The sequence below is a fragment of the Stegastes partitus genome, unplaced genomic scaffold (assembly GCF_000690725.1).
Source record: "Stegastes partitus isolate 25-593 unplaced genomic scaffold, Stegastes_partitus-1.0.2 Scaffold36, whole genome shotgun sequence".
Taxonomy (NCBI): domain Eukaryota; kingdom Metazoa; phylum Chordata; class Actinopteri; family Pomacentridae; genus Stegastes; species Stegastes partitus.
The window spans coordinates 418,833-443,718 of record NW_007577767.1 but is presented as its reverse complement, the minus strand read 5'-3'; the positions used below and the strand labels follow the sequence as shown (position 1 = coordinate 443,718).

Here is a 24,886-nt window from a genome sequence, read left to right as displayed (position 1 = left end):
CCATAGCTAAACGTGAATAATAAACACTTTAATACACTGCAAATACATATAAAAACAGATGCCTTTAATTCTGTCAATACACTTTTCTCTAAACAAATTTCTGGTCAGTCAGAACTACTTGGTTATAAATTGTAGGTGGTTGCAATGTTGAAATGCAGCTAAAGAGAAATGGTTGTGCTTAAAAGTTCTGCCACAAAAATAGTAGTTACTGGATGTAACTCCAGTTCTATGAGTGCATGTGCAGCCCTCTAACAGGCTTCAAAATTGGTTATGTGGGGCGAGTAGTGGTTTGGGAACACTAGCCTATGTAGGCAATGGCCATATCGAACCACTTCTTGTCTCTGGTCCTGCTGATGGCAAAAGCACTTATATATTTATTTTAGATTTCTCTGAACAACCAGAAGGTCCTCACATAAGGATCTAAGGCTGCGAGCTGGCTCATATGCAGTCAATATTTCTGCTGTGTAGTTAAAGTCATCTGTGTTACAGTCTTCATGGCAATCAGTTTTACGTTTTAAAGTTGGATCAAGGGCTGCAAGATGGCTCTGTGGTTAGCAATGTTGCCTCACAGCAAGAAGGAAGCCGGTTCGCGTCCTGATGAGGACACCCGGGATCTTTCAGCGTGGAGTTTGCATGTTCTCCTCGTGCAGCGTGGGTTCTGTCTGGGTTCTCCAGCTTCCTCTCACAAAATCCAGAAACATGTTGAGGTTAATTGGTGATTCTAAATTGTCCATAGATGTGAATGTGAGTGTGCATGATTGTCTGTCTCTAAGTGTAGCCCTGTGATAGACTGGTGACCTGTCCAGGGTGTCCCCTGCCTTCACCCTGAGTCAGCTAGGATAGACTCCAGCCTCGCGCAACCCCAGTGAGGATTAAGCGGTGTATAGATAATGAATAGATGGAAGTTGGATCAAAGAGCACAGACACCTCTTGAGTTGTAAATAATGTATTTACAGGTCCACAGTTATATTCAAAGCATTTGAATAAAAACATGATACTGTGAAATAAGTGTGTGTTCAGTGCTTTTTGGTGAGACACAGCCATCGCTGTGGCACTTCATAGGTGCTCCTGTCCTCTGTGTCGTCGTAGGGAATGTGCCACGAGTCTCCTGCAGTCTGAACAATGGTGTCATAGCTGGGAATTCTCTGTTAACACACATACACACAGTTAATTTGTATGATTTCCTCGTGCCTAATTATCCACCCTATCTTCTCATGCCTTCGTTCCTCACCTGAAATCGGACCCTCGTGCCTGCTGTGACGTAGCCGTACACTACCAGCTGATGGCCTCTCTGCCACTTGAAAAAGAGCCGTCTGGTGGCTTCGTCTGGGAAGCAGGCCTTGTGGTCCCTCATCAGATCCCTGCTCACAAATCGACAATGATTCCCAGAATTCAAAGTGGCATAGAGCAGGAAGGGGTCATCCTCTGACCTGAGAGACAAATAGGCAGTTGTGAGGTATAGGTATTGTCATCACAAATAAATACTGTTATTAACAAAAAAGCTGTAAATAAACAATGAACTATAAAATAAAAGTGCAATGAGCTCCATGTGTGATTTCATTTTCACTGTTCTGGTTTGCTATATTAGTCATCCACCTACATGTTGCAGCATTTTCCTGTAATGTCAGCAAATACTTTTTGATTTTCGAGCACCTTTTCATTATTACATAAGTTGAAAGAGTTGCACTTTCATGACCAAATCAATAATTTGTGACAATATGAGATTCTTTTTGGGGGGGCATTTTTTGATGTTGCTCCTTTAACTCCACATTTTCTGGAGGTACCCATGTGAATTCTATGGAGCACATTGCATACTGTTCTTTTTTAAATTCTCAGATGCTCACATGTCGTCAGTAAAGAAGCAATGGGCTTTCTGCTGGATCAGGTTCATGTCTTTTCTGTCCCAGGATCTGGTGGAATTTAGCATGTGTTTCCTCCCCAGCACCAGAATAGTCAGGCCCTGAAGCTCAAGCTCTGTCACCACCGCCAGCAACTGAAACACACACATACGTCCTGGAATAGTTTCATTCGAAGTCACTTCAAAAAATAGAACATGACTATTTAATTACCCAAATGGAGCTGCAGACTCCATTCAGATACACAACCACACCTCATGATGCAAATAACAGCTCCTTTCTGAGTAATACCAGTTTCAAGACACAGCATACATCTCCTAACACTGATTGCTAGAACAGGTGATTGAGTGTAGATCATAAAACATACTGATGAGTATTAGAAAGTACAGTAACAAGAAGTACACTGTACATTTGGACTAAGCTTTGCAAATTGTTACACACAATATGTAAATTACATGCATTTGTATGTGTGCAGTATGGCTGAGACACACTCAGGACATTAGTTGCTGATTTCTCACTAATATGGTAAACAATACTAGGGAGTACTAATATCTGCCAGTTTATTGTTATAGCATAAATGATGTAACATGAAAGTGCAATTGAAAAATCCCTAATTTTGTAGCATCTCCCCAACACATATTCTAAATTTTTGACATTTTGAGTGTGGCTATATTGAGTTTGTGGGTCATGTAGAACCATTTAAATGCCATTATTGTCATATTATCTGACCTTAAAATAACATTTACGGCCATGCTAGTAGCCTTGCCCAATGGATTGCAAAGTCACTACTTTACTCAGCAGCATGAATTTGAATTTTACAAAGATACTCATTTTGCTTGGATGATGTATCCTTCTGACTATTTCCTAACTTTTCCCAAAGTGCCACAATAAGAACATTTGTGGTTTTAAGTCAAATATCTGAGCAGCTATTAAATGGATTCTGATTCCATTTTGTACACACATTAATGTTCCATTAAGGACAATCCCTGACCTTTCATCTGCCATCATAATCAATTGTCCAAATGCCAGCAAAATTAAAAGCATTCCCATTGGCCTCTGCTGTATTTTGTATTTAGATTTACATTGTGACATTCATATTTAGCTGAAGTCGCCACTCTAGGTCCAATGTCAAGGAGTTACTAGCATAGCAAGAGGATTTCAGTCTTGTTAACTCTAAATTCAGCAGGTATTTTTAGATTTTACCTGTACAGCTGAATGTATTGATGCATTAAATTAAAGGTCCTATTGGTGGGCCTGGGGTAAATTTTTGTGCCTTGTGCATTCATTTTCATCTTCTTAAGCTTTTACACTTACTACATTCTTAGATGATATGGAAACAAGTTTATCAGAGTGTACTTTCCTCTGTCTTTCAGCCACATAATATATGAGACAGCTGGGACATATTTTGGACAGAGACACAGCGCCGACGTTGTCACAACCACACGTAGTAACAGACAGATGTGGGCAGGCAGACAAGTAGGCTAGGTGTTGTTAAAATCAAGCATTGGCCACTTTTAAAGACATCTCCTACACACATCTGCCATTCACACAGAAACACACAGTGCAGGGTTACTCATTGTGGAACCGACAGAAAAGCCCCGGGGTAGGACAGACGTATATGTAGAAAGAAACCACTAAAATCTAGACGGCAAAACTGAGCATATGTGTTTGCAGAATGAGCACACAAGGCAGACCCTTAAAATATATTTAGCTCAACTCTTTTACAATGACATTTTGCAAGTGGAACTGTTCATAAACTCACCGTCTGCGCCATCCTGCTTCTGTCCAAGGTCATGTTTGCGACATTCAGCCCATCTACGACCACATCAAAAGCTGGCTTCTTCTTCACAAACATCTCAAACCGCTTCAACTCCTGAACACACATAAATATAGAGTTGTCATATATAGAGAAATAAAGATTAGCAGAGAACAGTTATAAAGAAAGAGATAGATAGGTAAGATATGCCTGGATAAGTATTTCAGTTTACATATCATGAGCTGACTTCTTTCTGCTATTTAACTAGAGTCAGTAGAAAATGTAGATGTTAACAGAAGCTTCTTAAAGATGTATGAAAATGCAATAAAACTAAGAATAGATCAATACCCAAATGAAAAGTTGCACAGTAGTTGCAGCATATTGGAGGCTTTTCAGTATACTATACTCATAAAGCAATTGTGAGGGACTGTGTGAGTCTGAACAGCAGTCCTTTAAAATAAATGCTAACTTTAGTACACTGAAATGCTGACAGTGTCAGTGCTGACATTTAGCAGGTAATACTTACCAACTAGTACTGAATACAAAGTACAGATAAGGCTGTTGGGCATTGTCATTAGTGTTGCTTTTTTCTTTTTTTGTTATAACACTTTAAAGTACAGTTAAAGCCAGGGTTTCACCAGCACCATTAGGACATCTCCTCTAGGGCCCATGAATTTCTGCACAGAATCTTGCTATTCTTCACTGAATATGTAATAAATGTGACCTGCTGGTGGGCCCACAGGACAATCTATATAAGTGCTGAGATATTTTAGTTTGGACCAAAGTAAAGGCCTGACCAACATGCAAATACAAAATTAAATATAAGTGCAGAACACGGATTAAGACTTTTAGGTAAAAAGAAAAAGAAATGGACTCTGGTTGTTGCCTTTATGCTTTAGGTTTGGAGTCATTTATCGTGCTACCAGCCGTGGTCCATTAAATAAGTAATGTGAGCGCTCACACATTTTCTTCTTATATATTTCTTTTTATGGAACGAATAACAGCAGCCTGCTTACACACATGGACATTTGTAGCTACGTGCCTGAACATGTGAGTTCTCTAATTGGCCATCTGACACTTATCAAATTCACTCAGCTGCGTTTGTCATTAATGACCAAACCAAATGCTGAAATCAGGAAAGTGTAGATGTTCAAATAGAAACATTCACTCCTTTTTAGTAAATTACCCACCTTGGAATGTTTCTGACTGACTGACCACAACAGAATCTGACAATCTGACTAAGAAAGTACTGAAAATGTGCAGAAAATGTCTGCAAAGCTCTCTAATAACAACATCAGGGGTTTGTTCCTTCTTGGAATCGAGGAGCGTATCTGAACTCCACCTGTGAGCTCACTTGCCTGATGGTTGGCTGGTTTTCTCGCTGACTGATCAAAGACTTGCCAGTAAATAAATCAACCTGGCCTTTCCTTCTCAGTAGTGAGATGGCACCGTGCCAGCTGGCGCTGCAACTAACAGTAGAGTACTCTGTGTTATCATAAAGTTTACATAACGTACACAATTCATGCTCTGTCAAACTGGGTAATAATGTGTTTTTTTTCCCTTTATGAGACGAATATGACACTCTTACATTTGGACCTTTTTTTTGTAGTTCAATACTCACACTAACCTCATTTGAAAGGGCTACTATACAGTATATAGCAAAACAATCTAATGTGGTTAGACATCTGTAACTTTTCAATGCCTTAAGCTTAGTTTACCATTACTGCAGCACCTAAAAATGCAGCAAATAGCCAAGTTAGAATTTGCTGAACCTTTTTGTGCAATCTCATATGTCAAATATGAACACCGCAGGTTTTCTTTTGCACTGCAGGGAATGCTGGCTTTGTCTACATGACACAAGGAGAAATGTTCAATTTGAATTTCTCGTAAATTGAAGACCGCATTTATGCTTCTAACCCACCTGGGACGGCCCTTCTAGTCAGTATGTTAAATACAGTACTGCAGCTTTGCACCATAACAGGAAAGTTGTGCTGAGGCTTAGAATAGGCCTCCAGCATGGGCAGATTGTTAGAGCTTTCACTTTTAGATAGCAGCAATATGGAAATAGGCTGCTGTGAATTCCCCTGGACTTGAAACTCGACTGCGTGCGCAGTATCATGAACGTACAATCAAAATGTGAATGAAAAAATGTACGAAAGACCTTTAATATTCCTCCTCTGATGGAACTGCGGTCTACATAGAACACTTGCTACACCCTGTTGATGCTCTCTAATCTCTTTAGATTCCGTAAATACACGGTGATGAATTTTAAAACAAAATGCAGCTACACATCGGAGGCTAGATTTGGCTGAGATGTGTGTTTTGGGTAGAAGGCAAAAAGAATTAGAGAAAAAGATGAATGCAGAGAGCTAATTATGAGTGATAGAGTAAACAGTTTTGAAAATGTAAAAAGAATAAGAAAAAGAAAGACAAGTAATGACATTTTATGTAGAGAAGGAAGAAGAGAATGAGAGGAGGAGAAGAAGGAAGAGAGAGAGGGAGAGAAAGTCCAGTGTAATTATCCAGGGACTTTCCAGAGCTGATATGTGACACCAGCTCATTGTGCTGCTGGAGATAATATGACTGCTTAAAACACACACACTCATGCATTTGGACATGCATACATGAGCTTACAGTACCACTAATGCACCATTATCACACAAAGCACAACAGTATTCTGTAAGCATATCTGACTATATTACCACTGACCTAAATAATGGACAAAATATAACTAAGTAGTAGTTACATCTATCAACTTTAGCTTAAACACTATTTAAAAGAACTTCCTGTTGAGTCCAGTTCATGTCAGAACATTTATCATCAGTTTAATATTGTCTTATTCTAACATTAGATTTTGATTTGGTTATGAATGTTACATTTTCATAACATATACCAAACCATCACATAAATATTTCGCATTTAAAATTCCACGTTTAAGTTAAGTTACATCACAAGAAACAAATGTGACTATACCTCGATTAGCCACAACATTAAAGCCACTGGCAGGTTAAAGTGAATGACACTGATCATGTTTTTACAATTTAATGTTGTGTAGGGAAACCTTGTGTCCTGGCATTTATGTGTTACTACTTTGACATGTACCATCCACCTAAACATGCACACACTCCTATGGTAACAGCACTCCCCAATACCAGCGGCCTCCACCATTGCAAAACCTGCTCCGGCGTTGTGCAAGCAACATGACAAAGAGCCCAAGGCGTTGACTCGGCCACCAAACTCTCCTGATTTCAATCAAATCCAGCATCTGTGTGAATTTGGTGCCAAACACTACAGGACACCCTCAGAGATGTCAATACTCCAACAGGTTAGAAACATTTTAGCAACATAAGGGGGAACTATACAATAATAGGTAGACAGTTTTAATGTGGTGGCTGATGAGTGTACATCAGTAGTGTACATTAGTATCCACACGACTTAGTCAGCAGCATATTTGTCTAAATTATACAATGAATCAAAGAATAGTATGTGACTAGAACTGAATTGAATGTGCCTTAATCATGAAAAAATTGGTTGCACAAAATACTGTAGACTATGTGATCTCACATTATGTTAGTACATATCAATGTCATTCATAAATTTAATTGGTTATAGATTTTGTGGCAATTTTTTTTAAAAATCTAAATTGCTATAAAAGGAAGTCAGAAATTGAAGTGTTTGGGATAGTGTCTGCTCAAAATTATACTGAAGCCAGGGCTGTCAAGATATCAGATTTTCACTACACAACTATTGTGGCCAAAAGGCTTCTTATATTAGTGCAGCATCTACAGAATTTTTTATTTTATTTTTATTTATTTTTTTGGGGGGGGGGCTCTCAGTCAAATCATCTTTAACCTTGTTCATTGTGTGTTTTGTCTCTTGTTAAGAAAATGAATTACACTAAGAAAAAGTGCAGGAGGAGGACAGAGAGTCTGTAACCACAAATGTACAATATATTATGCAACCATATTTTTAATAATTAATTTTTTTTAAATCACAGTAAAATACAGGTACACTGCGACACCCTTAATTTGGGTATTTTATTTAATTTATTTTTTTTTTTGTGATTGTTCTTTTTATATTGAGGGGACACAATTGGATTGGAGTGAAGTGACATTAGTTGAATTAGAAAAGCAGATGATGCTACTGTGAGAAAATCAATTATGCAGCAGAATTTGTAAACATTTGCTCCTGTTTTGCCATCTGAAGATTGTGCAGTTAATATGTTGAAATGTGGTCTATAGGCCCACAACATATATAAAGCTTCTCTTGGCAGAAAAAAAGACTAAGGTGGAAGATTATTTAGCTCCAACAGTGTGAACACTAAACCCCAGAGGCAACTGTACAGGAGGCGCTCAACCAGCACTGAAAACTGTTGTTCTTTTTCTGTCCAGAAACAGGGGTGAACAAAAATAGTTCAAATGATTTTGAAATTTAATATAATCTAATTCAATATAATGCAATCTAGTACAATGCCACTTTTAACAACAGTCTTCAAAAACATTTTTGTTGCAGCTGTGCTTCAGAGGAGTTAAATAAAACTCCTAATATCAGGTTTCACAACAGTGTCAGTTTCAGTTAGTGACATATAAAACCCAACATACAGCAAATAATGCCTGTTCTGTTAGTTTGCATTACATTGCACAGGGGTTTTGATTTTTGTGGTAAGAGGGTGCAACAGGTTTACTCTGCTGAAACTGTGTTTGAAAGTGTTCTGCACCTATCTATACATCTGTCTGTGCTTAAAAATAACACCATGCTTTCCTGCTAGCTGTGACTACTGCAGTAATCACACATACAGACAAAAAGACACCACTCCTCTTCCCCTTTGCATTCATGTCCTTCCTCTCGTCCTCCATCTGTCTCTGTCCCGCCCTACATCTGTTGCCTTACTGTAGTCTGAAGCCCTCTGTTTGCCCTTAAAATGAAATGCCTTAATAGGAAATTAATAAGCTCCACTTAAACTTCATGGCGGTCTGCCTTCGTCTGTCTGTCTGTGTGTGTATATGTGTGTGTGTGTGTGTGTGTGTGTTCGACAGGAGGTAGTTGTGGTCCACATTCACATGGTGCACCACATGCTGGAAATCCCCTTAATTTAACTAACTATTCCACCAACAAATTCCCCTGCCTACCGAAAAACACATAGCAACACATGTAAAACTTGCTTTCTGATCATAAATTAAATGTGACATATTATTAGGTGCATTTTGTTGATTTGCCAAGGTTTTCTTTTTGGATCTATTTCAGATGAATAATCTTGTTTGTTTTGTTTTGTTTTTTTGTTTTCTAAATCTACTGTGATTGCATTTTAAAAAATACAGCCAGTACATTCCAATCCAATGAAAAGCTTGTGCCTTGGCTCTTCATGCAGACAGTGCACATATGCATGCAAGATAAAGTACTGGCTCCCTTTGCTTGGATATAAAAGGGGCATAAAAATACAGTGCTGCTTTTGTGTTCAGGTTTGTGTGCAAGTGTGTGGTGTCCTGTTTGCTGGTATCAAGATCCTAACTATCTGTAGATGCAGCTGTCTATCAAACAGGTGGTGTGAGACCTACATATTTGCAAGCACTTAAAACTGAATGACACTCTCATTGATATATTGAGCTTCCACACACCACATTTGCTTCCTCTGACAGGAGGAGCACTGGACCTCTCCCACGTCAAAGCATGCAAATATGTCATTTTCATTTCATATATCATGGAAAACGTACGACTTGCTGCACAAAGCAACAAAAATGTTTCACCTAAAAATATACTTATTTACTTTTTTGCTCAGAGCTACACAAAAGATTATCAATGTAACACTAATAGCCTATCTGTTCATTACTAAGCACTTGTGACAGAGAAACAGCTAACATGGCTCTGTCCAAAGGCAACAAAATCCACCAACCAGCTCATAAGGCAACATGTTATATCTGATTTGTTTAGTCCATATGAAAACTGAAGTGTAAAAATGAGAAATAGTTTGTTTGTTTTTTTTAATGTAAGACATACACATTTAAAGATGCAGGGGGCAAAAATCTGGAAAATCCCCCAAAAAAAGATTTTGGAGGGGGGGGGGGACTGCCCTCCTCCTGCAGTTCTCCCCTTCCCTTTGTGTTCTAACCCCCTCCAACCACACAAGCACAACCTCGTCAAAACTTGAACTAATCAAGTAATAGTAATATACCATATTACTTCTGTAGTTTCTCCAAGTGGAGATTTGGGTTGCCTCACTGTGGAGGTTGATCTGTGTTCAGCCCCTGTCAGGGGCTGTGGGGGCCTGAGGTGGGGGCTGCCCTGTGGCGGTGGGGTGGGGCTGCCAGTGGGACTGTTGGCTTGGGCCAGGTGGCCGGGCTGTCCTGGAGTGGGCTGGACGGGGCGTTCTGGGCCCTGATGCCTAGGGGTGCCCCCCCACCCCAACCAACCCTCTGCCCTCAAAAAGAGGGAGGGGGGTCTGAGCTGGCCCGAGCATGTTGCTGCGGGAATGGGCTGGTGTACGCCCTGGTGTCCGGTTGCTGTCCCAGAACCCAGGGTATGCCCCGGTGGGGTTGGTAGAGAGATACAGGGGGGGATGTGGGGGTTGTTGGCTAGGGTGGTCTTGGAGGGAGGGGCAAGGGAGATGTAGGGGATTGACAGGGTGCCCTGGGGTCCAGGGTGAGTGTCTGGGCATTGTGGTGGCCCATGCCAGGTGCCTGTTACCCATTTTCCACCAAACTGGTTCAAGTGCTAGTTTGGAGCCAGGGCCTGACTTAGCACCAGTTCTTTGTGTTTCCACCGCCTAAGCACCGGCTCCAGGTTCTCAAAACTGGTGCTTAGCAAGGACCAACTCTTTGCTGGGCCAGAGCTGAGAACAAAGTACGTCAGGGGCTGGGGCGGGGTTATCATGATCACCGAGACCGATGAATGGGACACACAAGCGGTGATTTGTGTCGTTTTTCACCAGGACGTCCTTGGTCCAATCACAGATGTAATGATGACAGATGGAATGACTCCAGGGTCACACGGAAGTTTTGCACAAACTGTGCGCTACAATTGCGTTCCACCAGTAGCACCACAGTGGTGGAAAACAGTACTTTCATAACTTCGATGTATTGCGATATTTACACTTAGAAATGCGTTCTTCTTGGGCTGCCGCTTTAGCGCACCTGGTTGAGCTGGTGACCCATATACAGGGGTCTGCCCGTGGTCATGGGGGGCTCTGGCTGGGGCCTTTCTCTGCCACCGTCTGGGGGTTCCTTGTTCCCCTCAGTGGTGTGGTGGCTTGGATTCGTGCTCCAGGATTGCTGCTGATGGTCCAGCTCTTGGGGCTCTCCTGGTCTGCATCTGGCCTTTGCAGGGGCTCGGTTGCATTTGCACGGCTGCACTCTTGTTTGAACAATCTTCACTCCTCATGGTTTGCAAGATGACACTGCACTGTCTGCACTAATAGCTACGTTTGTTTATTGTTTATTTCATTTATTTATCCTGTCATATGCAGTTTGTTTTTTTTCTTCTCTCCTTTTTGTGTGCATATGTAAATCTTGTGCTTTGGTAGTTGTTGTGATTAAGATTTTCACAGCCTGTTGACCTCCTATAGGTGCTCTTGATGATCATCAGTTATGTTTTCGTGTGAAGGCCGTGGGATGGGTTTGTACAGGTGTAGCAGTTGGTAGATTGGTGTATCTTTGTCTCTCCCCTCTTCTTTTCACTCTCCTTCTCACTTCTGTACACTACATACTTTTCTTCTTCTTTACTCTTTCCCTCTATCAGGTCCAGCAGTATTATGTAAAATTCAGTAATAAGCAAGAATTCAAAATAAATGAATGAAATAAAACAGAATGAATGAATATGTATTTAGTGTATTGTTTATTTGATGTGGACATCACAATTACATTGGACAAACCAGATTCTTTGTTTGAGTGTTTCAGCACATGGCCTAATTTGCAACACTTGTACACAGGAGGCTTTGGAAATGATAAAAGTAATGAAAGCAAAATAAAAAAATAAATAAAACAAAGTAAAAAATACAGTGTGCAATAACATTACAAGAGTAAAAAAAGAGAGGTAGTTTATCAGATTAAATACATATGTAAGCTACAAAGCAAAGGCAACATGGCCAAGCAATCAACCAGTTAAAACTATTAATGCGAGCACTGTTGTTTTGATTTTAGCCACTGTTTGAGTCTTTTGTTTAAAGGAGAATGAGAGAATGAATGAATGAATGAATGAATGAATAAATAAATATTCAGAAAGCTCCCCTTAGACATTTCAGTTCGACAAAAGAGTTCTTGCTACAGATCTCACATTGTGTTATTTAGTGAAGAAAACCAGCAACTATCAAGATGTTCAGCTGTTTTGGAAAACGCCCAAAGGAAAATGTCAATTTTCAGAAGGATGTCTCCGATAGCATGGCTACCACAGTCTCAACACCTGAGAAAAAACACATAAAAGACTTCATCGTGGTGCAGGTGGCTCCGTTGTATTGAGCACAAAAACAGGTGCCAAGTGGCTCCAATAGAAGAAGAAATTGTTGACACCAACTGTGAGGATGGTGAAGCTCTTGAGCAGGTCCAGTCTTCATCTTCTCTTAGAATACCAGTTTTTGAGACATCAGCGTCTACAGATAAAAGTGTCAACAACAATGAGGACCAGGAGGCTTCCCACACCACAGATGCCCCAAAGACAAAGGAGATGAAGGGGAAGAAGCAGAAGAAGGCACATTGGTGGCGTCGGTGGTTGCGGGGTTTCCGTAAGAAACAGGTGGAGTTTCTTGCTGATACCGACGGAGCCAACAAAAGTCCTAAATGTGAGGTTGCCAAAGTCGACTTGGTGGATGAGCTGACCGACGGCAAATCAGATATATTCGAAATCAGCAGCCTTGTCTGCAACAGTGACGACAGCAATGATGTGGAGTCAAACGCTGACGTCATTGCAGAAAGCGATACACCAATTTCCAGCCGGTCGGATTCAGCAATGCATGGTGGGCGCCTGCAGGTTGAAGCAAACATCAGCGGACAGTTAAATCCCACCATCGCCAAAACTCTGTGCAGTGAAGAGCTTGTCTGCTTCGGGTTACCCAACCTGGCGCAGACGTGCTACATGAATTCCACCCTGCAAAGCCTCCAGTGAAGAACACACGATAGCGGAAGAAGGCGCGAACTTCACAAAGCAGTTCCGATGTGTGGAGGCTGAACTAGAAGCCATCAGACAGGAGATGCATCAGGACCTCCAGCAGCGACATCACGAGGCCATCACACATCAGGAGATGCTTCAGAACCTCAAGCAGCGACGTCGGGAGCACATGGCACTGATGAAGCAGGCTTTCTCTGAGAGGGAGCAGTGCTCCTGCAAGGAGTTGGAGGAGCTAAAAATTAACCTGGACAGACCTCAGAGAGCAACAAAGACCAGCTAAGTGTGGCACGCACCACATCCCCACAATCCCAGCCGGTGTCAACCGCAACTCCAGCCGACGTCACCAAAAACACACAAAATTCTCTGTGGAAACAAATCAGCCAAAGGTTTGGCTGGAAGACAGCAGGTCTGGCAGTCAGCCTGATGGCTGTGTCTATCTGGGCTTTGTCAACTGGAAACACACAACAAGCTTTTTTCTGTAACGTTTCGGGTTTTTACAGTGACTAGCGCTTGGGCTGCAAAGGTTTGTCTGGAAGACTGCAGGTCTGGCAGTCGGCCTGACGGCTGCGTCTATCTGGGCCCGTTACTGTCGGTGACTGAGACACTTTAGTGATGGTGGGCCATCTTTTTTTATCAGATAGATTTTTAGATTAGATTTAGATATAACTTTATTGTTCCCTTTGGTGGGACACCTCAGGGAAATTGTTGTACAAGCAACAACACAGCACCGACAAAGATAGCATCCTGAGACTGAGTGGTTTCATTCAGGAGGTCTACAACCAGCAGCAGGTGTGGTTTGGCATCCCAGGTTATCAGAGAGTAAGATAACGTTGGAGTCAGTCTCTTCTCCAACAAGGTGGAGAAGAGGCTTGTATTGACTGCCTTTAAAGAAACTGTTGCTGAGTTTAACTCAGAGTTCCAGGATGACTGTCAAAAGGATGCCCATGAGTTCCTCAGCTGTTTGCTGAACATGATAAAATCTCTGTCCTTGGACCTGCAGATGGCAGCAGCTTTCATGGGCGAAGCATATACCTGCCCTGTTGGTGCGCACATTTCCTTTGAAATGTTGAACACCAGGACCTGCAAGGGATGTGGTTGTCAGTCCATGAGAGAGGAGCAGTATCTGAACCTCTCTCTGGTACCTGCAGGTTCAGTGAGCCAGAGCCTGCAGGAGTATCTGAAAGAGGGCCAGCTGGACTTTCAGTGTTCACGTGGCGCTGGAGAATCAATAGAGCAGCTGTCGTTTTTGATTCTGCCAAATGTTCTGATCCTCCAGCTTAAAAGATTCAGGTTCACTTTAACCTTCTGCCTCGAGAAGGTCAGCATCCCTGTTGTACTGACAAGGGAGCTGGTGGTGAATCCTGAAAACACCATCACGCAGACAGGGACTCGCTACTCTCTGGTGAGCATTGTCAGCCATTTGGGTTCCACAACTCACAGTGGACATTCCATCTGCGAGTCTAATATTGCTCACCGAGCCCAGGAAACAGGTGGCACATCAGACTGTTGGCTCACCTACAATGATGAGCATGTCACCAAGACAACAGGTGAATCTTTGTGTCACCTGCGGCAGAGGGCAGCATACTTGCTGTTTTATGAGAAACAGTAAGAAGAATTAATGGGACGAAATGGATGGCTCAAATATCAAGCAGAAAATGGAAATGTGGAGATAAACCCACAAACAAAAAAGAGCCCTGTCGTTGGAGGAGATACAGAAGCGGTAGCGTCAGTGAACAGGCAACATTTCTTCGACATGGATAAGGAACACAGCCTGCCTATTTATTACTACATATGTTTAGGCTTAGCTACAAATTTATCAAAATCCAATTATGGTGAATCAACAAAACATATTAAGTTAGGGAAAATAGGTATTGAAATCCTGAGCTCAATAGAATAGAATAGAAATACTTAATTTATCCCCAAAGGGAAATTCTGTTGTTAGAGTGGCAAATAAAAAAGATTTTTTTTTTGTTTGTTTTATGCCACATTTTTGTTTTGTTTATATTGAACAGTGCTCCAACCAGACCAACACTTAGTTGAATGGCAACATACAGTGTAATTCGATTAAGCTTTGTAACATCACACCTCTGATGTGCCTTCGATGTTCTACTCAGAATTATCACACACACACAGACACAGTATTTTAACCCTATTCAGCATTTCTGGGGTCTTTTGGGAAATGCGACCTCTGTAGCAATCACCAATGCATGTATTGACAGCAAAATCTAATCACTCTGAGAAGGGACCATACCGAGGTCAGTAGACAGTATCACCGAACTGCCTGTGAAACATCAAGCCAAATATAGTAATTGGCTGGAAACACACTGTGTGTAGAACAACATTTTTGTCTGATGGATTCTATGGTTTCCTTTGATTCCAAAGATGATATCAAAATGAACATTCTATTAGAGGTGAAAAGGAGCTACGAAAAAAAAAAAAAGACACACGATGGTGTGACGATGGTGAAGCCGCAGATGCTGCCCAGAGCTAGCTGCCTGTCTGTTCGCCCGGAATAACGCTGTCCTTGCTGTATGGCCGTCTGGGATGTTGTCATGGAGCCATGTTTCTGTTAAAGCAAACACACAGCAGTCTCTTCACTCTCTGCAGGTTTCTCTCAGCAAATGTAACTCATCCAGCTTGTTGCTGAGGAAGCGGACATTGGAGAGCAGGAGCGACGGTCCTGCTGGTCTGGAGGGGTTAGCCTTTAGCTTAGCATGGATCCTGCTGGTCTGGAGGGGTTAGCCTTTAGCCTAGCATGGATCCCAGCTCTCTTCCTCCTCTTTTGTGTACGTTCGCACCGTTTGCACTTCCTTCTCTCTCGGGTAACTGCCGGCGTAGTCTCACAATCTTACCGAATTTGGTCTGGGAGGAGGACGTCGAAGCCGATAAGCTGCAGGATGGGGCCAGTGGTCCTGGCAACTGGGCCTCGACGTCAAGGGTCAACAACGCTATAAAAAATGAACAAGAAACGTTGTTGACAGCATCTGTATTACAAGGCATTTTCTCAAATATTTGATTATTTATTGCTTTATCCAAACAATGTTAAAAAATGTGTTACAAAAAAACATCTTTTATTAGACGTATTGCTGGTTTTATTTACCAACTAAAAAACACCAAAAAATCTGTGTATAAGAAATCAATGCACTGAATTACTCATCTGCAAAGCTGAAAAACCACAGAACTAACAGCATTTTACCTTGAAATTATGAAAATAGCTGTACAGTACACATACTCCTCACTTCACTGTGTTAATTTGATCATTTGAATCAGTTTTTTTAAACTTGTATTACTGATACAAAACATAACAAACAAATTAGGATATAGCTGCGCAATATGATGAGGGAGGTTTTGAATATAGGTCTTGTAATGAAATATTGCTGCTACTTTTCTAAAGTTTCATAAGGTGTTGTTTCATTGTTTGTTAGCTTTTCAGCGGCTAGCTGGCTAGCAAACAATCGTCAACGCCATCCTCTGACCACTGCTCCTGTGCCCGTATCACGCTAGCTGGTGTAACGTTCATAATATTGATGTGGCACTATTATAGCTAGCATATTCATAGTAGGCTAACAGCAAGTGTTTGAGAAATAAAACTTACCAGGATCAACATCGGGTGTCTGCACAGCGGACTCATCGACCAGCGACGAGCTGAGAGACCCCGTTGCTCGGTTCGCTGGTTGGTCACCAAGCACTGCATGCAGCAGGTCGAAATTGGGAGTCCTTCTTGGCCGACCACTGCCGCTGAATCCTAGTTTCCTTTTTGGTTCCTGTAGTCCTTTATTTTTTTCAATTTATTGAGCAGTTGCTCGAGACTCCGGTCGCAAATGACAGCAGCCATCTCCCGCTGGATGTACTTGAAAACCGGCTTGGTCCGGTTTTTTTTGGTAAATGGCGGTTCTGCGATTTCGTCGCTGTTCGTTGGTTACTATGACCCCGCCCCCAGCCCTTTACGTCGTCGGTGCTTTTCTCTGGCAGAGCAAAGAGTTGGTGCCTGAAAAGAACCAGTTTTGACAGCCTGGAGCCGTTGCTTTTGCGGTGGAAACACAAAGAACAGGTGCTAAGTCAGGCCTCGGCTCCGAACCAGCACTGAAACCAGTTTGATGGAAAATGGGTACGAATAGGACTCCGCGCTGGCGCTGCATGTCCAAATCACAACCGATCGCCGCAATTCCAGCGCCGTTCACCGTCCTGACGCCCAACAAAGTCTCCCGGCCGCAAAAATGAACGTCTGGGATAGGCAAAACAGTCAAAACGTTCACTTCTGTTGTCTCCTGAAGAGGCTGCTGCGTCTATGCGCGCCGCCATCACCATGGCAACAACAATATAATATAATATAAGATAAGATAATATCACTCTAGGTGAAAACAATGTTTGCGACTTCAAATGTTGCCCTTTACCAACAGTTTCTTCTCTCTTATTTCCTTAGTGATGATGACAGTTTTGTGTTGTTTTCACATTGTAGTTGCAGGACTCTGAAGACAATGGAAAGTGGTGCGGGTGTTGTGACAGCAGCGCCAACAGTAAAACCACATATCGGAGAGGTTTGAAAATTTGTATGTTGCCACGTTAACATGATTTAAAAACGCGGACACCATTTGTGTTCTTTTCAGGAGTCTCACCGCTGCAGCACAAACCTGGAGCAAGCTTCAGTATCACCTGCCTATTGATTTTTGTAATAAATCTTTAGAGGTGCTGGCAGGCTGCTTCTGTTACTGTTTTTAGCTTAAGATAAGATAAATGGCTGCTGGTTCAAGCTTCATACTTATTAAGAGTAATAAAAGCAGTTAAAATATATTTTCCAAAATCCACAAACCAATTTTTAAAATCTGTTTTATGTGTATAAGACCATTGCATAGCAAACTTTCTAATATATATATGGTAATCTAATTATTAAAATTGCAATAAGTATCATTAGCAAGCATAAAGAGAGGAAGCTACACTGAGTTAGCTGTGACATTTCTAGATAGCTAACAGTCTTATTCCAGTCAAAAAAAATCTGGTTATGAAGGCCAGAAACCTTAAAGTTGGAAAATGGTGGAGCTGACTGCAATATCATCTTTTGTAACTTTAGAACTAAATTACTAATTAATAAATATTTCAGTCATACTATGACAGAGAAAATGAATCAATAAAGCCTTTGAAGCAGAAGGGCTGGCAGCTACTTCACTGTACCTGATGAAGAAACTACTTCAAGTTTATCAAAAGCGTGTCTGTTTAGAAGTTGTTTTTCTTTTCCTTCATCTAGAGAATGAAAGCAGCTATCTGAACAACTCCAAGCTGAGCAGCTTTAGCTGAGCTCAGCAGCCTGGTGCTGAATGTGAGCCAATGACGCCATCTAGCAGAAGTTAGCGAGAACAAGCTAGTGTGCTAATGTGCTATGTTGCTGACAGATATGTCTTAAAAGAGAAAGCTTGGTCAAGAAAGATTGTTTTTAAACATTTACAAGATGAACTTGTTACTTTTAATTGTTAAATTTAATGATATCCTTTTTTTTTTTCACATCTGTCAAAAATATACTGTTTTCAACTGCACATAGCTTTAGCATAAATGTTTGCAAAGTTTGCATAATGTAATATTAATCATGAGCTGCATTGATTTCATGTTTTACAATAATGTGGTTCATATTTAATGGACCTCCAGCACAAATAAATTATTATATATCAACATAATCAAACGTATTGGTACTAATCCATTGATATCAGTGCATTTTAGAACTGCATACCTGTGGAGTGGTCTTGTTGAAAACATCTCGTCCCTGAATGACGTCACTCATCACTCTGTGTTTCAGTTGTTGGTACTCCTCATCAGTCAGCTGAATGGACTCCAACGCTGAACCACAGCACTTACACACTCCCCTAAAAACACACATACAAGTACATAAATGACACATAAGATGATTAGGTGGGTTCCTGCATACATAACAAGAATGTGGCAAAAAAAAAAGTCAAATACTGCAAAGATTTCCTGCTGAGCTAGTAAGTGGTATTTTTACTCTTGTGTGATGCTGGTCCAACTTCCTGTCCAGTTCTGTCCTGCGAGACTGAAGACAGGAAAAGATGGAGAGTAGAAACATGACAGCGAGAGAGTCATGTTAAGTTCATACAGACGAGACATTTTGTGTCTGAATGTCAGTTTACAAAGGGCAAAATCATCTAAAATGTATTAGATATACCATATGCAACTAGTCAGGGCAGAGTTATTGATCAAATTATAGCTTTTATAAGCAGCATTTTATACAGCCTCGGTTTCCCATCTAAATATCAGTATCTTTATCACTAAGTAGTACCTCTCAAACCAGGTCTTGATGGTGCTGGCGAGGCTGTGCTTGGGGTAGATCTGGTTGTTCCTCATGGACAGAAGAATCCCCAAAAGCTTCTCCTGCTGTTCAGCATGAGACATGGCCTCCCCTTCCTCCTTATTAGTCTTCTTCCTTCCCTTAAACAGAGCATCCCAGGTCTCCCATTGTGGGCTCAGTCCCTTTTCGATTAATTCATTGTAAAGAGCCCAGGCAGTTGTCATATCACCGTGTTGCACTGCCGCCGAGATGATATCGCCATAGTTGCGTGTTGTCGGGAGAAAAATCTATCGGGGTAACGGTAAAATCAGATGACAATAGACAAAGTACATGCTTTAGCTCGATTATGAGTTTATTTGCTTTTTAAACAAAGAAATATCTGCTCACCTTCTTCACCTCCTGCAGGATGTCGATAGCCTCCCTCCACCTCTCTGTCCTGCTGAAGGACTTGATAAAAAGAGTGCAGGCTCCTGTGTCCACAGAGGGAAAACTTTTCCGCATGATTTCATAGACATCAAACACCTCAGTGTCATGGCCGCCATGCACACAGATTAATAGGTACCGCAGTAACACCCCGTAAGGCAGCGTGCCTGTTTCCAGAGCTACAAAAGTAAGCAGGGACCTGAAAGGTAAATATATTAAATAACATGTTATATTCCAGTCTTAATAGTGCATCTCCTGATATTAGCTAGCTTATATTTCCATCTGTCTAGTTGTTGTCAATCAGTTTATGATTGCAGTTCATGAGATTTAATGCACAATGTTAACATACAGGGCTTTGATTTCTACAGTAAAACCAACTTTGACAAAACAAGAGGCATATACTAAGACTTTCTACGAAACTTAAAGATTTATTGCATAGAAAGAAAAAGGCTTTCAAGGAAGGAAATAGACTAAATCTGTATAACCTACAGAAGGAAGTAAAACACGAGATTAGGACTTGCAAAAGGCAATACAAAGACAAAATTGAGTCTCAGCTCAAAATGAATACTCTTGGTTCAGTCTGGGACAGCATGAAGCTGATCACTGGGACGGATAAATGTATAAAGAGGAAAGTTGAGCTTAATGGTTATAATTCTGATTTAGAGCTAGCTCAAAGTCTTAACAGCTTTTATGTCAGGTTTGACTCCCACGATTTTAGGGCTACTAATGCTAAGATAAAAACTGTCTTATGTCAGCCTCTCCACAGAACCCCTTTTTCGATGAGGGCGATGTATTAAGGTGCTTCAAACAGTGCATGCCAAAGGAAAGTCCTGGCCCTGATTACATCGGTGGCCATTTACTGAAACATGTGCTGACCCCATTTTTTATTATATCTTTGTCTCTTAGCGAAGCTCTCAATTTACTGGCCAATCTACGTCCCAACCCTCACCTATGGTCATGAGATCTGGGTAATGACCAAAAGAACGAGAACTGAAGTCTGACTTAAATTGTGAAATGCTGGTTAAAAAAGGTCAGCAACGATTATTCTGTCTGAGAAAGCTCACCAAGTTTCAGGTTGATAGGACCCTGATGGGGCTCTTCTACTGTTCCTTCATTTATTTCATCCTTCAGTTATATGCTGGTATGGTAACCTTGGCAACAAGGACAAGAACTCCCTCGGGAGGATAGTAAAAGTAGCCTCTAAAGTAGCTGGGGTGTGTTTTAATAGTCTTGAAGATATTTTTTCATATAAAAAATCAAAAAGAAAGCTCAGTTGTTTCTTGTGGATGCAACTCATCCTCTCAGTCAGGAGTATAAGTTGCTCCCCTCTGGCCTTCGTCTGGCAGCACCCCAGGCCACAAAAAACAGGTACAAGTTCTCTTTTGAGCCTACCTCCATCCGAGCTATAAACGCTGAGAAGAGGAGGAGGTAATGCACTGTGTTTTCGCTGCTATACTCGGTCATGTACTGTGCTGCACTTTAACCTGTTCACTTGACTTCTTCTGCCTGCTGCTGCTGACTGTTTTGCACTGGAATACACCTGACTGAATTAATGACCAAGATTGCAGCTAATGTCCCTGTCTGTCTGATGTTTTTTAACTGATTTTATTGTGTCTTTTACTTTTTTTTTAAAATTTCCTTTAATCTGTGTTTTTTAATGCTTTTAATTGTTGTTAATTGTGAACGCTTGTGTAAGCTGCTGCATAACAAATCGTCCCGAGGGGACAAATAATAAATTTGAAGTTTGAAGACATCATTTAAATGTTTCTGTGTACTATAAAGAAAGCCAGATCACCACACCAAGTTAACAAAACACCCTCATCTTCCTCTTACTTTGCGACATCCAGATCCCCCTCTAAGTGCAAAATCGCTTCCAACATGTGGATGTCAAAACGTTCCGGATTTCCCAGAGACTCCCTCAGCTTCTTCCACTCAGCAGCGGGGAGTGGCCGGGCAGGAGGTTGCACCTTTACTGTAAAACATGCATGTTGTAGTGCAGGAAACTCCAACAATTATGGAAAAACATTTCTACTTAGACTGTTAACATGTTGTCTTAAAGGGCACACTCATACCATTGTCTGACAACAGAAATGTATGGAACATGTTGAAATGTAAATGAGAACAACTTTAGAGGGAATTCAGCTGTATTGAAATGCAGTATATGTGAGCACAGAAAACAGGAGGGAAGTAAACAGACGTAATCATCAGCTGAGTTTAGGCTGGACTGAAGCTCAACAGGTTTAACAAATATACAGTAAGCCACCCAGTTTATTGGTTTCAGACCACTCCAAAAGTTTGCAACATGACTGAACACCCCTCAGTGTTACACTTTCTACAGAACTCTGAAGTGTAAGCATACCATCAAAGCCAATGGCAACAATAGCCATGTTAGTGGCACAACGTACTAACACAAAGGATTTTCCTGTTGTGGTGACACTGCCATCAAAAATAAACTAATCCATTGGCTCTTCAGTTCCTAAGATGCTGGGAGTGCATTAACATGGGTTCTTGTGTCTACTCCTGAAGCCAGCAAAAGAACATTTAGTGAGCTTTGCTAATAGCTGATACATTTCAGAGTTAGCAGAAAGTAAACAAAATCGGGCAGACATCAAGGCAGCTGCTCACTCTGAATGGCTTACCTAGATGCAGTAAGCAGTGAGGGGGGAGGATTTTACAAATTTTTAGCTCAATGACTATTGGTAACCTTGTTTCAACCGAGAAACTTAATGAAATTCTTACTGGCTAGTAAAGCTGGAAGGCCCTCTAGTTGAGGGGGGTTAGAGGAATGGCACAAATAAACATTCATATTCTCACATATTCTCTTATTTTACACCTCTAGGACACAAAACAAAACTAGATTGATTTTTACCATATGAGACCTTTAAGTTATCCAAAAATCCACTGAACAAATATAACTAGAGGGCCCTCAGTAGAGGAAGATAGTTGCTACTGTTGGCCATGATACAGCATTTTTTTTTTTATAAAAGTGAGATCTGACCTCTAGCGGAGCTGTTTTTGCTCTGAAAATCTAATAATTCCAAGGAGAGGTCACTCCTACCTCACCTGCAAAATACCAACTTGCTAGAACTTAACACTCGAGCTAGAGACTATTCACAGACACACAGATGGGGCAGATTACTCTATAGTTGCGCCCGGTCAGGGGCAACTATAATGAGCCAAACTGTAGAAATGTATGTGCAGTCACTTTAGTTACCTTTTTATTATGCACACAGTTTGTTTTTTGTTTTTTTAGATATGCTGCACTTTAAAAATAACACAAAGCTTTTCTTAAAAGATGGCTGTTCGATTAGACCATTTCGATATGTCTGACCTGTATTTCTGGTTCGCTCAAGCTCCTTTTTCTTCTCCTGCTGCTCCTTTTCCTTAGAGGCCATAGCTGCTTTCCTCTTCAGCCAATCTGTCGTCCTCTTTGCGTTCCCAGCAGCAAACACAGATGTGGGGAGGAAAGGCTTCTGCCGTAAACTAGCACTCTTACCTTTTCCACCTACAGCATCACCCCATGATCTCCCTTGCCCCTGTCTGATGGGACTGCTTTTTATTCCACCTTGTCGGTCGGTCTGTCCTCTCTTTTCTCTGTCTGTCTGTCTGCCACCCTGGTTGAGGTCTCTAGTGCACAGAAAGCGTCCTGAGGTAGGTAGCTGTGGTGACTTCGACAGTGTAAGGAAAGCTGGATGTCCCCGGTGGAGGAAAGGCTCTAAGGACTTCCCACATATTCTGACTTTAAGTATCAAGGTGAAACTCATGTTGAGATGTTTAACCTCTGGACTTGTGATAAACTAATATAAAACACTTCTTGCTAAGCTTCTCATTAGTAAATCAATCCAAAACCCTTTATTTAGATTATATATACAAAACTAGAAATACTATTTTCCCAACCTCATTAACCACAAAACTGACACTGCAGTTAGTTACATGAATCCATAACCTGGAAATGAAACTAGCCAACTAACCTTTCTGTTTTTAAATGACAGCAGTTATTTAAAGGCCACTGTCACTCTCTTGTTGGCTCGACAGCGCATTACAATTAAACTATGAAGAAATGAGACTCACAACACCCCTGAATATCCAATATGAATAGCCAATTCAGGTTCTTTGCAGCTACAACACTCCCTGGCTAAACACAACTGCCGGAACACATGGGTTGAGTCGCACAGCTTAACGTCATCAATGCGAGACGACTTCTTCTGCCAGCAGTGTCCAGTTTTTCAAAATAAAGGCACGAAAGACTTGAGTAGAATAGATATACAGGGAAATACTTTAAATGCACTATAATTTACCCTTTTCAACCAGTGAATATACGCCTTAGATGTCCCCAGAATGTATATTTTTTCAAGTTTTACCTCAAACATACTGCACAGATCGTTAATTCTGCCATGCTTGGTAGCACCCCTATATGTGAGACTGTTCCAAATAGACTGCTTTAGTGTTTTGCTGCAAACTGTGCATCAGTCAGTACCAGATTTCAGTAGTTTGTTGTTGTTGTTTCTTTGACTTTTTATTTTTATTATACAAAACATTAAACCTTCATAAGTCTCAGTACAGAAATTCCAAAGGCAGCAGAGAAATACTTCCATTTTCTATCCCAGCTGAGACAGAGCCAACATACAGAGACAGAAAACCAAGCACATTTACACTTCACATGTATTGTAAAAATGTTATGTACAGATTATGACAGCCGGTGATCAGTTCAATTCAATTCAATTTATTTGTATCGCGCAGTTTACAACATATTCCATCTTACAGCACATGGTAAGATATAGAACTTACAAATTTAAACAGAGAACCCAACAATCCAAAGTTGCCTTTGGACTTCCTCTGAGCAAGCGGTTGGGAAGGAACCAAAAAGCCCCTCCAAGGGAGGGGGAACAAAACCCTCTGACGGAATCAGGCTCAGGGAAGGTGGCCATCTGCTTTGACTGGTTGGGTGAGAGTGGGGATGAGGGGGTGGGGATAACAGGATAGCAGATGGAGAGCCAGCAATAGAACGGAACAATAAATATGAATATAAATATTTTGGGGGTCGGTGAGGCCAGCGGTGTGATTCCAGAGACGTCCGCAGAGAGAACAAGCACAGGCCTTTGGGGGAATAACAGAAACACAATAGAAATAGGAATAGAATGTCTTTATTGTCATTATTCAAGTACAATGAAATTTAAAGAGCCGTTCCCAAGGTGCACCAGCAATATACATTATAAGACATTCAAGACATATATTATAATACTCTGTATTTTGGAGTTAATGATGTGTAATGTAGAGGAGAGGAGAGAAGAGGAGAGGAGCTGAGTACACCATTGGAATCCCCCGGCAGTCTAAAGCTATAGCAGCATAACTCAGGGACAGTTCAGGTGATCCTGGGTTTTCCTTGATGTAGAGACGTTGCTCCTTTACTTTGAAATAGAGGAAATGTTACCGGAAGCTACAATCGTGTTGAGCCGCTAACTTGAT

The 24,886-nt window shown here is 41.3% G+C and overlaps 1 protein-coding gene across 1 annotated transcript; it reads right to left on the bottom strand.

The window, feature by feature from the left end:
* Nucleotides 1–930: 930 nt before the first annotated feature.
* On the bottom strand, nt 931–23,562 carry prorp (protein only RNase P catalytic subunit). The gene is made up of 10 exons (XM_008301986.1): nt 22,752–23,562; nt 21,254–21,392; nt 19,385–19,619; nt 18,989–19,284; nt 18,695–18,742; nt 18,425–18,557; nt 3,619–3,729; nt 1,845–1,993; nt 1,232–1,430; nt 931–1,145 (listed from the first exon to the last, which is right to left on the bottom strand). Exons 1-10 carry the CDS (start codon nt 23,182–23,184, stop codon nt 1,017–1,019), a joined length of 1,872 nt encoding a protein of 623 aa, XP_008300208.1. The 5' UTR covers nt 23,185–23,562; the 3' UTR covers nt 931–1,016.
* Between the last annotated feature and the right edge of the window lie 1,324 nt (nt 23,563–24,886).

Bases quoted from the DNA above. Each gene is read 5' to 3' on its own strand.
- prorp (XM_008301986.1), bottom strand. From the start codon at position 23,184: ATGAGTTTCACCTTGATACTTAAAGTCAGAATATGTGGGAAGTCCTTA. The intron at 19,620-21,253 runs GTAAGAGGAAGA...TTTACCTTTCAG, and splicing joins GGGGATCTGGATGTCGCAAA to GTCCCTGCTTACTTTTGTAG. The intron at 1,431-1,844 runs GTGAGCATCTGA...TTTGTCTCTCAG, and splicing joins TGCTTCTTTACTGACGACAT to GTCAGAGGATGACCCCTTCC.